We start from the raw sequence: 15,599 nt of genomic DNA on the forward strand, positions 1-15,599 counted from the left end.
CTTTTGAAAAGCTTTATAGCACCGAGTCTTTAAGGTCTATTCCTTCTCCCTTTCATTCATTTGTTAGCATGTTGTTAGCTAACATCTGTGCTTCATCAAGTTCTTCATTGATTTGCACAAGTGTGTGTGTATAAGTTTCACATATTTGGCTTACATGTTCAGTATTATCTGGACTCAGGCTGTGGGCTTTTGGTTTCCCTACAACATTCCTAATTTATATAAAGAACTGTAACTTTACTAATTCTCTCCAAGGCAAAATAAATCGAATGTATTTCTACAAAGCACACATCTATTGAAAAGTCTTAGACTTAGATAAGTACCATGTTTAAATTATAATTTGAGTTTATTCTTGATAATTTCACACATGCATAATACAATAAAATATGATCATATCCAACCAAATTTCTCTCCTCCAACTCTTGCTGTGTCCTCCTGAATTTGTACCCCTCCCAAGTTAATTCTTTTTTTAATAGTTCACTAAGTCCAATTAGTACCACTTAAATGTACATAACTGTGGTGCTAGCTACAGGAGCACAGGAAACCTAAGAATGGCCAATACTTTTAAAAGGAATGATTCTTCCTTTCCCTACCCCCAGGAGTGAGCCTGGAAAGCACCTCTGCCATCTACGCTGGAATTTTGGATGACTTTATCTTGTTCAGGTCTTATGTAAGTCACTGAGCTCACTAGTTTTCAGTTTTACCACACTTCTTTGAACCACACATATTTATTTATGTGTATTTCTCATTTTTATTTATTTTTTTTAGGTTTCTAATGCTGTAATAAAATACCATGAGCAAAGGAACTTGAAGAATAAAGTGTTTATTTGGCTTACACTTCCACACCACAATCCACCATTGATGGAAGTTAGGGCAGGAATCTGCAGGCAGGAACTGAAGCTGAAGGCCATGGAGAAATGCTGCTTACTGGCTTTCTCTCCAGACTTGCTTAGTTTGATATATATATTCCAGGACCATCTGCCCAGGGGTGGCACCACCCACAGCAAATTGGGCTTCCATCCATAATCAAGAATTTACCACACAGATGGGTCTATGGGCCAATCTGATGGAAGCATTTTCTCAATTAAGGCTTCATCTTCCTAGATCTGTCTAGGTTACATCATACTGCCAATAAAGCAGCACAGGGTCTGGGGCAGAAAGCAGGTAGTGTAAAATAGATATCCGCTATATTGAAATTTGATTCAAGAGGTTACTCTAGAAACCAGTTTTAGTGAAATCATTTTTGTATAGCTTCATTGAAACAGTTAATAATCTAGCAAACACTCTCCACTTTCCTGTTTTAAGCCTTTGTGCAGGTCAGTGAACAGTCAACAAAAATGCCAAGACAAAAGTATAAAGCAATTTAGAATTTAATGAGCCCATCTCCCAATTAGAACATATTTCTAGAGATATATTTTAGGTAAAAAAAAAAAAAAAATCTTCTCAGCATTAACTCCATTAATGGCATGTAAGTTTCTGTTGAATTCTAGGGCTAAAGTAAAGCCCTGTTCGAAAGCAAATCCCCTAATCAACTCTGCTGCCACACAGAGACGGCAGCCAGTGTATTTGTTCAAGTCCATGAGGCAGGAGAAATGCAGTTCAGTGAGATAATAACTCTACATTTTTAATATGGACTTACCCTGTAAGACAGAGTTGCAAGCCAAGTCTGAATTTTGGTGCTTAGAGAATTACAGTTCATTTGGCAGCATGCCAGCTTATATAAAGTTGGCAAGACTCGCAGAGCCGCACACTGAAAGGTGTCAGGTGATGAAAGTTTGTGACCTGGTTGCATCTCATGTGCCTTATGATAATTCAAGCAATTTCCTTCATCTCTGCAGGGATCAGCTTCTTCATCTGCAAAGTGGGGCTAATAACATCTGACTTGTCTCCATTTCAGATCATAAAGAACAATCAGTTGTGCACATATTCATTGCACAGAAGGGTCAGAACTAGCCTTGTGGCCCTTCACTGCTTTCTTCATCTTTGTCTCCATAGCATATTAATATTTTCTTTAATGTGAGAACCTCAGTGTAGATTATCCGATTATTTGAATCCTGAGAAATCATAGAATAGTAAGAATTTGACAGGTGCAGTGACTTGGTCATGGTTGTTAATACTTGTGGCTCAAACGCTAATAGGCAATAACCAGTTTCATTCAAGTAGGGGCTTACACAAGAGGAAAACAGGTTTGGCTTGCCAAGGTCAAGTCCAGTGAACTGATTAGTGTTATTATACCAACTCCTTGCCACTCAGTGGGCTCCAGAAGGACCCTAGGGCCACATAGCATGGACCCTGTTGAACATTCCATCTCCAGAGTCATCTGTGTACCTGGAGGGGCCTGAGGGTGTTGGTAAATGGGATATGGTTGATCAAGAAGACTAAGTCAGATCCAGACTATACGTTCCTGACAGGATCCTAGATGAGGATGAAGACACAGTATCCCAGGCAGTGCTTGAGTTTTTTGTTGATATATGATACACTTGGCTGTCATAACAACAACAACAAAATCTTAGGCTGAGTAGTTTTAACAACAGTGGTTTATTATCCCTCAGTTCTAGAGGCCTCAAGCCCCAGATCAAGCTGTAAAGTAGAGTTCTGTGTGTGTAAAGGTACTTTATCCTCACCTGGCTTTCTCTTCTCTCTGAGAAATATCTCTTTTCCTATAAACTCACAAGTCCTAAATAAACTATGGACTTTAGTAAAATGCATTGTGCTGTTGGCCTGTCAGTTATGAATTGTAACAGAGAAACCTCAAGATGTTATTGGGAAAACATAGGAAGGAAAGTTCTGTGCAAGGAACTGTGAATGTCTGTTAAATGTTCCTAAGCATTTAAAACTACTCTAAAAGATGAAATGCATTAGTGTAAGAGACAGTCTTAAACTTCTTTCCCAATTCAATGAATCCCTCATCAAGGCTGAAGGAGAGGAGTTTTTACACCAAGTGCATGTGTGACTAATATGTGTTAAAGTCTGAGGACTGTCCAGAAGTGATCAACAGCTCCAGGTTGGTCAGGAGATGAATGCAGCAAATCTCAGCTGCATTTCTTCAGAGCTGACTCATCTTGGGTAACTTAATGTCTGTGAGTTTCAGTCATGGTTCTAAATCAGCATACAATAGTTCTATAACGTATTCCTTCTTAGTTGTGACGTGATGTAGCGATACAGAGTTTGTAACAGAGTGCAAGGTGCAGAGTAAGCACTTAATCAACATTAAAAGCACCAGGTTTGACTATAATTGTGCAAGTCATGGTGAGCAAAGGAGAACGGTGCTGAATGTGGGGGCCTTTCAGAAACAACCAGCAAGTTACAGGCAATAATAGTTCAGAGCCCAATAAAATAATCCTGGATACTCTGGCAATATTCCTTGGTTTATAAATAGATTTTATTTTCATTATCTTATTTGATCTTCACATTCTCCTTTTTAACAGATGCAGAACTGAAGCTGAGAAATGGATGGTGACTTTCTGGAAAAAATACGTATGGCCCAATATGGTTTTGTAAAGATTAAATGAAGCAATGTTCATAAATATCTGAGGTTAATGGCTGGCACATAGTTTACATACAATTTTTTGTGTCTGCTTTTTTATATGATCCCTAGAAGGGACCATGGACTAGATATATGCAATATGAAAAGTACTCTGGAGTTTGCAGTAAAAACAGGACTCTTTGTGCATATGCTGAGTGGAAGACTGGCCGGCTTTAGAGGGTGAATATTTCCTATACTTGGGGCAGCTGAAGAGCCAATAAAGGATGGAGTGACCAAGAAGACAGTTAACTCTAGACCTTCAGTGCTAAGTATTAGGAACGGCAGTACACATGGCAGCAAACAGAACTGCAGAGATTGTTCAGTGGTTAAGAACATGTGACTACTTTTGCAGAGGATGCAGACTCCAAAACCAGCACCCACAGGACAGACCACAACCAACTGTAATTCCATTTCAATTTTCAGAGGATCTGATACCCTCTTCTGGACTCCATGCTCACCAGGCACACCTGGGATATACAGACATACACGCAAGAAAAATGCCCATACACATAAAAAGGAACTACATTTGAGGCCAGGAGCAGCAGAAGAGAACTCTTGTGTGTTTTGTCAGAGACTAAGTGCTCATATACAGACTTCAGACATGAATGTTATAGTAACAAATATCCCACACAAGGATTTTGGAGACTTAGCAACTTCTCCAATATAGTGACCACTTTTAGGTGATTTTGCTGCTTTGTTTATAGCTAGTTCAGAGATACAACTTAGAAGGACCCATGGGGACTAATCCTCACTAACAGGTCTTGAGAAGTGGACTGGCACACAGAAAATATTCTTAGAATTTTACAGATGGCACAGGAGTTGTAAATCACCTGTGACGTAAATAAGGAGGGAGAATGTGTTTTAGAACAAGGTGGTGCCTTTTTTTAATCTTCTTCGATTTCATCAGGATACAATGCAGTGATGGTAATAGTAATGGCAATTATGAGAGCTCTCTTTATAGTGTCTCTCACTGATCTCTTACTGTGTGCTAGAATCATGCAAAGCACATCATGCATTTCATCTCATTTAGTCTTTGCCAGAAGTTTACTGAGGCAGGCATCACTGTTTTGTACATTTCTGAGTTGAGAAAGGTTGATTTGTTCACTTTGGACACACAGATTCCAGCTCAGCCAGCTGTGCCCAAACCCACATATGAAGGTAGTTTTAGAAGTCAGTAGAGAGAAAACACTGGAGTTTACAGCTGGGGAAGCATTAGTGATCTGCAGAGGGAGAGTTGTCATTGTTTCTGTAAGGATTGCTAGTGGTAAACTTGCTTGAGATTACTGAAGTCCTAGGATGCCACATGACCAGAATGAAATAGGAGAATTGGCTAGGAAGGAAAGAAAGGAGGCTGGTTAGAAGAAAGAAAGGTGCATACACTACTTACAATTTTATATACTTGACTCAGTAAATATTTACACTGCACGTGATCTTATCCTCTGGCTCTTCTGTCCCATTACTCTGCCTTCATCATGCATGGCTCCAGCCACAACAGCACCCTTAGTGTTCCCAAGCATGCGGCCCTCACAGCTGCTTCCACTACCTGTCCTGAAGCTATTTTTGCCCTTACTTCTGCTGGTTCCGTTAAATCCCAACAGATCTATAAAGCAGATTCCAGCAGACAGCTCATGTAAACAGTTTGGATAAAGTCACGTGATCTTTAACTATTGGAAGTAGGATTTGAATGGAGACAGTGGAGGTGCTGGACCTGTCTTCTCAACCATGAGTGTGGAAACTCACCACAGGGCTTTCAAGTGAGTCATTTGTGGGACTAGGGCTGAAAGGAAGGTCTAGTAACAGTTGAATCCTAACTGAAGAAAGGAGCAAGGGTTCATGGTGTTTGTAGTCAGGTGGGTGCAGGGAGACAGAATGGCTTTCCGAACACTTAGAAACTACTTCCGCTGTGTCAGGGTCAATTGACCTTGCAGCTGAGAGTGTGAACAAGTGCCAATTTGCTTTGCTGGCCCACAGAACGGGTCAGCTTGACCTTTCTTTTCAAAAGAGGCACCATAGACTTCACTCCCGGGGGCCAATTTTAATGCTCAGCTCTCTCTCCAACAGTAACCATGGCCACAAGTGGTTTATTGGGTTGTCTCTGCCTTTCTTCCAGCCATTGCTGGCCTTGGATTGCTTAGAAACACAGGCAACTGTGGGTGATGAATTCCCTGGGATCTCAGCCATCCCTTCCAACAGAGCGACCTCCAGTGAAACCTCCCTTTGGAGCAGGAGCTGGTGGGAAATGTCTCCTAGACAGCTCAGCTGGTCCGTGCAAAGTGCTGTGGTTCACCTTGGCCCTGTCTAGTCAGTGTCTAGAAGTCACTTTCTCCAACCTCTCTGCGAGTCTCATGACTGAGTTGCGCTTGGGAAGTTTCCTGACTAGAAGTTGCTGGCACTCTGCCTGGTTTCTGGGAAGGGCGTCTCCTTGTGCTTGCCTTCTGCTGTCCTTCGAACCCAGCTTCTCACTCCACAGGCCAGAGTCTGACCCCCTAGGGACCCCACAGTATGTTGTTTCTTTGCCAAAGAGCTTCATCTTGAGCCAGCCTAGAGCCAGGCTCTACGCGATGCAAAAAGGGGTCCCAAGAAAATCTCGAAAGGAGCCCTGCTAAGCCTTAGCCGCCTCAGGTCTCTTTTTTTGGGGTGCATCTGCTGTCACCTGAGGCGCCGCTACAGCCTCTTCCACTTTCTCCTTCGGTGACTTGGCAGCAGGTGGCAGAGGCGGTGCCAAGCGTGCCAGGGGCGGGGGGGCGCCTCGCTCTGTCTGGCGGTACAGCGTCCAGGCTTCTTGGCGTCTGGTGTCCCGGCCCCCACCACCCGCGCATCCCTGCCACCCAGCGCGACAAAGCGCCCCCGGCGCCCCCCGCCGGCCTCCGCCCGCACCTGCAGCGGCTCCGCGCGCCCTGCTCGCCGCCGCCACCAGCTCTCAGCGCCTTGGTCGCCCAGGACGGAGCTGCTGTGCGCACCGGTGCCAGACCCATCGCCAGTCGTCCCTGGGCCAGTGGACTCTTAAGAGTGCCGCTCTCTCACCCAGCGTCCCCCAAGATGAACGTCAGGAGAGTGGAAAGCATCTCAGCTCAGCTGGAGGAGGCGAGCTCCACAGGCGGTAGGATGAGATGGGCTCGCGATCAGGCGCCCTGCTGGCACTGTCCTTCCCTCGCTACGATCGGGTGCCCCTTCCACGCTGGGGGCGGGGGAAGACGCTTGTTGCCATCGCTGCATGAGAGAGAGTGCAGACCCAGACGGGATTGGGAAAGGGAGGTGGGAGTGGGGGCATGAGGGAGCCAAGGAGTGGGGGTGCATGCCAGGGTCTAGGAGGGGGAAAAATCCTTGAAGTGTGTTTGAAACTCGCTGGTGGCGGGGTCCGCCGCGATCCCGAGCGTACTTTTTGCCTTCCCTGAAAATTTCTGAGGTTGTGTTTGCTTTTACCAGATGCCTTTCACAGGCACACTTCCTTCCCCTAACACCTGGGGAATAAATGAGCCAAAATGGTGTTGATCCACCCCCTCCACACTTCCTTGATGCTCCCAAACACTTCACTAGAACTCTATTTTGATCCCCTGGGTAATACGCAGACGGGATGTTGCCCACGTCAGAGCCTTTTGCAGGCGCGCTGTCTTGTTCTACCTGCAGTTTAGTGTGTTTGGAGATATAGTAGTCCTCAGTGACACTTGGGAATCATTTTTATATAGTACAGTCTTGGAAAGGTACTGGGCACTGTGCAAGGAGCATGGCTCTCAGGGAAACATGCAGGGGTAGGAACTGTTCTCTGAGTTTAGTAGGACCTAAAGCAGAATTGATGTCCTCCTACAGACCATCTTGGGTTATATCAGTTTGTTTTTAGATGGCTTTGATGTGTTCAGATTTTTTTTTTTTAGAGGACCCTAAATAGGATCAAGGTGGTTGTGGAGAATGTGAGTGAGGAAGATTATATAAGGCAAGGAGTCACGTGTAGCTACCCGTGTCATTTGGCTTTACAGGGTCAGAATGTGGCCCTAAAGGCTCTAAAGTTGTCAGAAAGTTTTTTTGTTTTTCGTGTATTCTCTTTATTACTCGAGGAAATAGACGCACGTGAACAACTGAGTCCAGCACTCAGAGATGCATGGGCATAAGAAATGGACATCTACCAACCTTCTGATAGTTAAGCTCAGTCTAACTAGGAGGGCACTTGTCTCATTTGAGTGTGAAATTTTAAAAAGTCTTGATTCTTTATAGTCCCTTGAAAATGAATGTGATCACTAAGGCTGACACCCCAAATTTGACCTCTGATGGTGTTTTCTCAAAGTAGCAACTGCCTACCTGTTATGACCCAGTATCCCTAGAAGGGTATATGAAAGATATGTGCAATATTTAAAAGACTGAAATTTCTTATTTGTTTTCGTTAGAATGACACTTTAAGTGTAAGGGGCTGATTGTATGTTGAATGTAAAGAAACTATAGTGCAGTTAGGTCTGCTGTGAATGGGGTGATCAGCTCACTCTCATTTAGGAGGGCTTGTGAACTCAAGGCTCAGGAGGGTGGTACGGAGTCAGAGCTGGGACAGGCTGTGGGGGCACCATCTTTAGAGTTGGTGGCCTATATTTGCCTCTTCAGTAAGGATAGCTCTTTATCTGAACCTAGTCAGTAAGATAGGGATTAAATTTATATGTTAACTCTCTGTCTAGTATCCTGGTGGGTAGAATTTCTGTAAATGAGAAACACAGATGAAATCATACCTAATGATTATGAAACAAATAAATATGAAAAATAGAAAATGTGATATCATCTCTAGCATCAACAGTAATGATTTCTTGGAGAATAGAAAGACATTTATTACATCTTGGCTAAGATGAGGATCACAGTGAAATTTTAACACTTGTTTCTTTAGCTCTGTGTGGACATTTTTAGGTAATTAATGTGTGATGATGAGACCAAAGGAAACAGATGGTTGAGAACATCGCTTTGGTTCTTGGTACCACTATTCTACAGGTGCTACTAGAGGTGACTGAACAAGATTTAGCACTTTGGTTATCTGTACTCACTGTAATCATTAGGGGGAAAATGGGTGACTGTCAATTTTAAAGGTTTTAGGTTTTAGTTTAAAACAGTAGCCCCAACCTCCTGTTTCCTCTTCAATAAGTGGACTTTAATGGTTTCCCCCCTGAATATACATTCATGGACTAGAGAATTATAAAAGGATCCAATCAAACATCATCAGAATTATCTAATAGAGAAATCTAGAAAGAGAGAAAAAGTTCAAACTGGAGAAATTTCTCTCTTTCTCTTTCATATGTGTGTATGTGTGTTATGAATTTATTTGGAGGCAAAACTTTGAAAAATGCTCTGTAGAGAGAGGTGAAAGAGATCCCCTTGCTTGATTTGGCAAATAGTGGGCAAACTTCATATATGGTGGCATAAGAGTTTAATAATGTTGCTTAAACTTTCATCCTTATGCTTTTCAACATGTAAAAGCACTTAGTGTGCATCCATGCATCACCTTAAAGGTCATTACAGTTGATAGTGTGAATGTTACAGACCACAGCATAGTGATGGTGTCGGGCATACTAGACTTTGACTTTTACTCGTTAAATTCCATGTTTTTCTTAAAGATTGTCCCAAATACATTTCAAATTCTATTATCTAGTCCCATTATTTTGATACCTTTTTGTAAAATTCCAACATAATTCTACTACCAGATGTGTGTGTGTGTGTGTGTGTGTGTGTGAGAAAGAGAGAAAGAGAGAAAGAGAGAGAGAGAGAGAGAGAGAGAGAGAGAGAAAACAGAGAGAGAGAGAGAGAGGAGAGTGAAAGAGAGGTGGGGGGAGAGAAGAGAGGAGATTTCAATCATATATTTAAAAGAATCAGAAAGAGGGTCAGAGAAAAAAACCCTATGAAATTATTCATCAGTGTCCTTAATTTGTGTCATCTAACTTAGGGATGGCAGCTGTTATCTGATGTAATCTACAGTGAAAGTGGGGAAGAAAGTACATGTTTCAACAGTAGTGAGAAAATTTGCTGGAATTTTTAATCATAATTTGATGGATGTTTTGTGGCTTCAGCTAAAGTTTCATGTTTATTAAGGCTCAAGGAAAGTCAAATTAGCAATTCCCCATGAGTAATAGTCAAAAATTCACTTATTCTGAACCTTGGAAAAGCTTTTCATTGTATAAGATATTCTACTTCCTTTATTTCACACAGATGAAAGGGAATATTCAATAAATATTGTGAAGTATTACAATTCAGAGATGCCCATTGGTTTCCCTTATATGCTGTACTTTTTTTCTTTTCTGGTTGATGTTTACACCCTCATTCATAAAATAAGGACATCGCTGTTTTGGGCATTAATGAGCCATGCAAGATAAAATATGTGTTCAAGATTTCTGAAGAGTTTTAGAGTAGATAGTGGTTGGTTTGTTTTGAAAATATATTTCTGGACAGTATGCAATCTTTCTTATTCATTTTTGTCATTTTGTTTTTCTTGTCCTTGCTGGTTTTCATAACGTGGATAATATTGCTTTTCAATATTTCATAGCACATTGATTTGTTTACCCAATAACTCTCCTCCTAGGGACCATTTCCAACAGATCAGTGTGTGAGTGTGTGTGTGCGTGCGTGTGTGTGTGTGTGCATGCGTGTGTGTGTGTGTGTGTGTGTGTGTGTGTGTGTGTGTGTGTGTGTGTGTGTGAGAGAGAGAGAGAGACAGACAGACAGACAGACAGACAGAGGCAGAGGGAAAAGAGAAGAGATGAAGATGTGAGTGTTATTTGTTCAATAGGCCTTTACTAACCTCAAAAAGTGTCTTAAGGTTGTTCATCTGACCACTTTACTACAAATGTGTTCACCCTTGAGCACTGAATCACCCATTTATTTTTCAAAATGTCTCCTTTGGTTAAAGGGCCTAATGCCTCTGCTATATCCTCCTGAATTCACCTTGGTACTTCCTCTGCTCACCAAATGCTCCCTTGCTGACTACAATCTCTGGGAGAGCCAAGCCATCGATTCCTGGTTATCCTTTCATTTCTTAGCATCTAGTTTGTCCTCTCACATTTACTGTTTCAATAGCTGGTAATGATTGCATTCTTCTCCATGGTCGTCTGAGGAACTGAATTACTCTGTACCCTCTCAGATTCCTGGTAACTCTTATTGTGACACTTCTTTTCTTTTGTACATTCTATGCAGCTTTTGCCAAGTTCTATTTTAATTATCTCCCCTCTGTATACGCTCCTCTTAAGCAAATGGCTATTTTAATTTCTCCTGTGGTGTGCTGGTCTCCTTGTGCACAGTCTAGCCCAATGCTCCTCCCAAGTGCCAGATAGACATTCTCCTTACTAGGATTTTAGAACCATCAGTAAGTTTTACAAGCTTTGTCAAGTAAAAACAAAAAGTCCCCCCAAAATACATATTTTGTCCTTTAAAAATAATTTATTGTTCAAATGGGGGCACCGTTACTTGTATCATACAGTTTGAAAGTGGTTGAAACTTTTCTATGGGCCTTCCATCTCGGGTGAATCAGTCACCAGTGTTTATTTATTTCTGTTTCTCACCTTGGTTTTCACTCAGCTCCCTCATATTATGATCATAGCATCATTTCCGGGCCAGTATGTTGAATCCTCTTTCCTCACCATCTCCCACTTAAAGTCAACTATATTTACTAACATTTGATTTCAGTCTTCTTGTCCTAGAGAATATATTTTAGTACCTTCTTTTGATTCTGCTTTCAGAAGGAAAGCTATGGTAGTTTTGGTTTTGAAGGCTCTCATGATAAGGTGATCATCTTCTCCCTCTATATTATCTCCTACAGTTCTGCCAGGTCTGTGTTTTGGTATAGCTGAAGTGGAGTTTTCCCTAGTTCTCAAACATACTTTGTGTTTTCCCACTGTTAAGGATTAATTTCCTGCCCTGACATTGCTTGGTGATTGTCTGTTTGCAGTCTGTCCAGACTCATCTTCAATGCAGTCCCCTCCTCAGGCAATACCATTGCTTCGTCCCTACTCCCCATGACTAAGAATTGCTCTCTTGCTTTGCTTATGTAACTTTCCTTTTATTTTGGTCTGAATCTGAGCAAAGCAGAATAAACTTGGCATTTTACATCATTTGCAGCTATTAAATTGTGGTTCCTCATTAGCATATACCCTACACAAGGTACTCATGTCTATCCTTCTAGCTAATATTTACACAATGCTTCACAAACTAGCAAATGCCTAAAAGACATTTATTAAATTGAAATCCTGTTGCCCCATGATAGTCCTATGAAACAATTTGAATTTCAATTTACATTTGGTTGCTTGTTAAGTCCTCTTTAGGAAGTGACATTCTTTAGTTTCCTGACTGCTCTATTCATCAGATCATGTCCCTGAGTTTGGAAATACAGAATAAAGATCAGGATCCTTGGAACATCTGTAGACTCACTGGTAGGAGAGTGAGGATTGTTTGTGGAGAAGGCTTGAGTAGGTATTCTGTGATTTTTCTGTGTCTAAAGCAATAGTCAGCATTGTCTTGTATATGGTTACTGTGATTCTACTTTATCCTTATGTCTTCCAGATCTATCACTTCCAAGGTCAGTAGTCCAGCAGACTCCCAGGGAATAGTTCTTACCTCTTCCAGTCCCTGTCCAGTCACCCAGAATTAATGAGACAGTACAAAATTAGTTAAATATTCATTCTGAAATGTGACTTTGGTTGTCCCTGAGTTTGTTATACAGGTTGTCCTTTTCCAATACTCCACAATGCGTTGTCTACGCATCTGCACTACCATGTCTGCTATCTTTATTGTTATCTTTGCTATTCAGCTCATCCAATGACAGCGCCTCCCATTGTAGCAGTAGCCATAGAAAGGAATGGAAAAAAAATCCAACCACTGAGACTTCATTCAGTGTACACACATCTATTTCTTTGGTTCTTTTTCTCTCTCCTATCAGCATTCACAGGGAGAATCAGGCTGTGTTGGGAGAGAAGGCTGAAAAGCGATAAAGTTCAGTCCTTTACTCCAGTGGCAGTGGCTATCTCCCTTCTTGCCAAGCCTCTTTCCCGTGGATGATCTGTATGCAAGTGCATGTACAGTATTTGGGAACTGAGTAAGTAGAAAGCCCGTGTTTAAACACAACAGTTCTCTGCACACTCTGACATTATAAAGAGCCATTTGATCAGGAATATAAATATAGAATTCTCCATATTGTGCACTTGGCCATCATTCCTATGTTGAAGGCTGATTTTTATTCCTGGGGGTGAACATAGCCACTGTGATTTAATAGCTGGATCGCTGGAACAGACTGTCACTTTAAATAACCTGGGGACAAATTATTAACCTTTGAGAAGTCACCTCCCTGTATTCCACTCTAAATTTATTTAGTAAAAATAAGCAGCCAAAACATTTCAACCATTTGTAAGTTTTGGGTTACCTCAAATTTGTATTGGCTTAAGGGATCGCCCCTCTCTTGTATTTAGGCACCATCTGTTCATGAATAGTGAAAAAGAAAGTCTTTAGGGAATTAGAACTGGCATTTTTATAGGTCTTTAAGCAGTGACTTGGGAGGAAAATAGACTTTTATCTTCAGATGTCAATGTGTGTTTATAGTTTGAAGTTGCTTTGAGTGAAACAGTTTATTTAAGAATGGTATTACTGAAGCCCACATGGGAATCAAAGTAAGATTTAAATGATACAATAACCACTACAATTTACAGACTACCCATTCCATTCCATGTCTTCTTTGTATTCTAATACACAGATTGTGTTATACATGCCAAGGTATCACTAAGAATGTCCTCAAATCATTTTTATGGTGTTATACATGTCAAGATGTCCTTAAAAATATCACCAAATCAGTTTTTTTTAATGAAAGAATACATGCCTGTCAAGTAACTACATGAGTTTTATGGTTATGTTATGTCAATGTAGCACATTCAGATATTAAACCTATCTACATTGCAGAATGGGTTTTTTTTCCCCAAGGGGCTTTATATCAGGTTTTAAAATTTTGTACATGAATGAATTTTTACTTGGATAGCATGATAGATTACTTCAGACATATTCTACCCCATATCTTTATCCATGTTGTGTGTCTGGTAAATACTCCAGAAATATGCTGAATAAATGACTTGCTAACATGGTGATTCCCTAAGGTAGACCTATCATTGTCCTCAAACCTAGTAGCATTGTGGACAAAGTGATGCTGGTTCTTCTTGGTCTCATACCTACAGGAAACTTAATAAACACAACAATGTAGTGCTGATCAACAGGCATCCTTAAGATAACCATCTCAGATATTGTTCTAAGTACAAGTGAGCTCAGTTTGGAAAGCACTCTGACTTAGAAATTTTTTTTATTCATTCTTTTTCATTTTTTATATAAACAAAAAATTACACATCAGCCATGGGTTCCCCTGTCCTCCCCTCTCCCGCCCCCACCTCCACCTTCCCCCAGCCCATCCCCTCCATTCCCATGTCCTCCAGGACCAAGACAACCCTGGGGATACATTTAAACCTGGTGGATTCAGTACAGGCAGATCCTGTCCCCTCCTTCCAGGCTGAGCATGTGTCCCTGTGTAAGCCTAAGGTTCCAAACAGCCAGCTCATGCACTAAGGACAGGTCCTGGTCCCACAGCCTGGATGCCTCCCAAACAGATCAAGCTATTCAATTGTCTCACTTATCCAGAGGGATTGATCTAGCTGGGGCCTCCACAGCCTTTGGTTCATAATTCATGTGCTTCCATTGGATTGGCTATTTGTCCCTGTGCTTTTTGCAATTTTGGATTCAGCAATTCACGCTCTTGCAGTCTCTCCTCTTTCTCGAAAATTTTTATTTAATTTAAAATATTGGTATCAGGTAAAATAGTCATTGGGTCTAGTGCCTTATTCCCTCATTACTCCTGGACAATATTTGATAACCATCTCTTTGTATATAGTCTTGTATTAGGTTAGAACTTTCTTATTTAGACAAAAGGGGGAGATGTAGTGGATAGCCATCCCAGCATTGGCCTGGAAGTTCCAACCCCCATTGAGGCTTCAGTAATGATCACGCCCACAAGGCGGGGCAGAGGAGGGAGCGGAAGACCGAGGATCAAGAGGAGGGCGCTCTCTTGGTTCGGGGACGCTGGACGCAGGAGGTAGACCGAGCAGAGTTCTCCAGAGAACACCGCCGGACTGTGCTATACCTTTGCCAGACCCTGCAACCTATCCCTTCATTTGTAAGTTAGCCCACAAAATAAACCTCCCTTTTAACTACATGGAGTGGCCTTAATAATTTCACCAATATCTGGCGCCCAACATGGGGCAAATTCCAAAGGCCCAGGCGGCTCCCTCCTCCACTACACCCTTTCTTTGTTTTTTTGTTTTGTTTTGTTTGTTTGTATATTTGATTTTTTTCTATATCCAATGGTGAAGGTAATATCTAGTAGGATCTTACAGATATCTCATGATGATAAAATGAAATTTATTCCTCAAATATTTATACAGAAGTTATCTGGTATTAATCTTATAAAATAGAATCTGCCTTCAGAGAACCTACTTTTTATACAGAAGATAGTTATGGATATGCCCTGGGTATTCATAGGGGAAAGGGGGAAGTAATGATGAATCAGTTATCTTTTAAAATACCTATCCACATGATAGAGTTAAGGACAAAGTGGTCACATGGTTAAAAGTGAGGTGATTTCCTGTTGGTGGGATGCAGTTACTTTGTGTGTGAAAGCACACAGTGACAGTAAACTTTTTCCCCTTTGGGATCTTGTAGGGTTAAGCTACAAAAACAAAGCAAAACAAACAAACAAGCAAACAAACAGGAAAGGGTCTCAAAAATCTATGCTTGTTCTATTATTAGTTCTTCTTGCCTCTATCTACTTTTTCAAATATAACATTTTTTTTTGTCTACCTCTTAAAAGATCATGCCATTTAAAATTAAAAAAAAAAAAAGAACTTCTTTGGTTCAGGGACTATATAAAGAAACATGCTTTCTTCATGAAGCAAATATGGTTTGGAAGCTTAGAGAGTATGAAATGAGTAATAACTTCTGTTTAAAGAAAGTGATAAAGGAATTGAGAATGCTCATTTCTGCCATTGCCAGTTTAAATAATGTTCTAGCAAAAGCAGAGACATTTCAAACCAGTATA

The 15,599-nt window shown here is 41.2% G+C and overlaps 1 protein-coding gene across 2 annotated transcripts in view; it reads left to right on the forward strand.

The window, feature by feature from the left end:
* The first annotated feature begins 6,105 nt into the window (after positions 1 to 6,105).
* The window catches only part of Kcnip4 (potassium voltage-gated channel interacting protein 4), a 1,106,582-nt gene continuing 1,097,088 nt past the window's right edge, over positions 6,106 to 15,599 (forward strand). The window contains exon 1 of one of the 2 annotated variants that reach the window (XM_036200428.1): positions 6,106 to 6,623. In XM_036200428.1, coding sequence (XP_036056321.1) covers positions 6,563 to 6,623 — 61 coding nt within the window. In that variant the 5' untranslated portion in view covers positions 6,106 to 6,562. The remainder of the gene's footprint in view (positions 6,624 to 15,599) is intronic. The other variant, XM_036200432.1, reaches the window with a different exon arrangement.

Source organism: Onychomys torridus, chromosome 10 (genome assembly GCF_903995425.1).
Source record: "Onychomys torridus chromosome 10, mOncTor1.1, whole genome shotgun sequence".
NCBI lineage: Eukaryota > Metazoa > Chordata > Mammalia > Rodentia > Cricetidae > Onychomys > Onychomys torridus.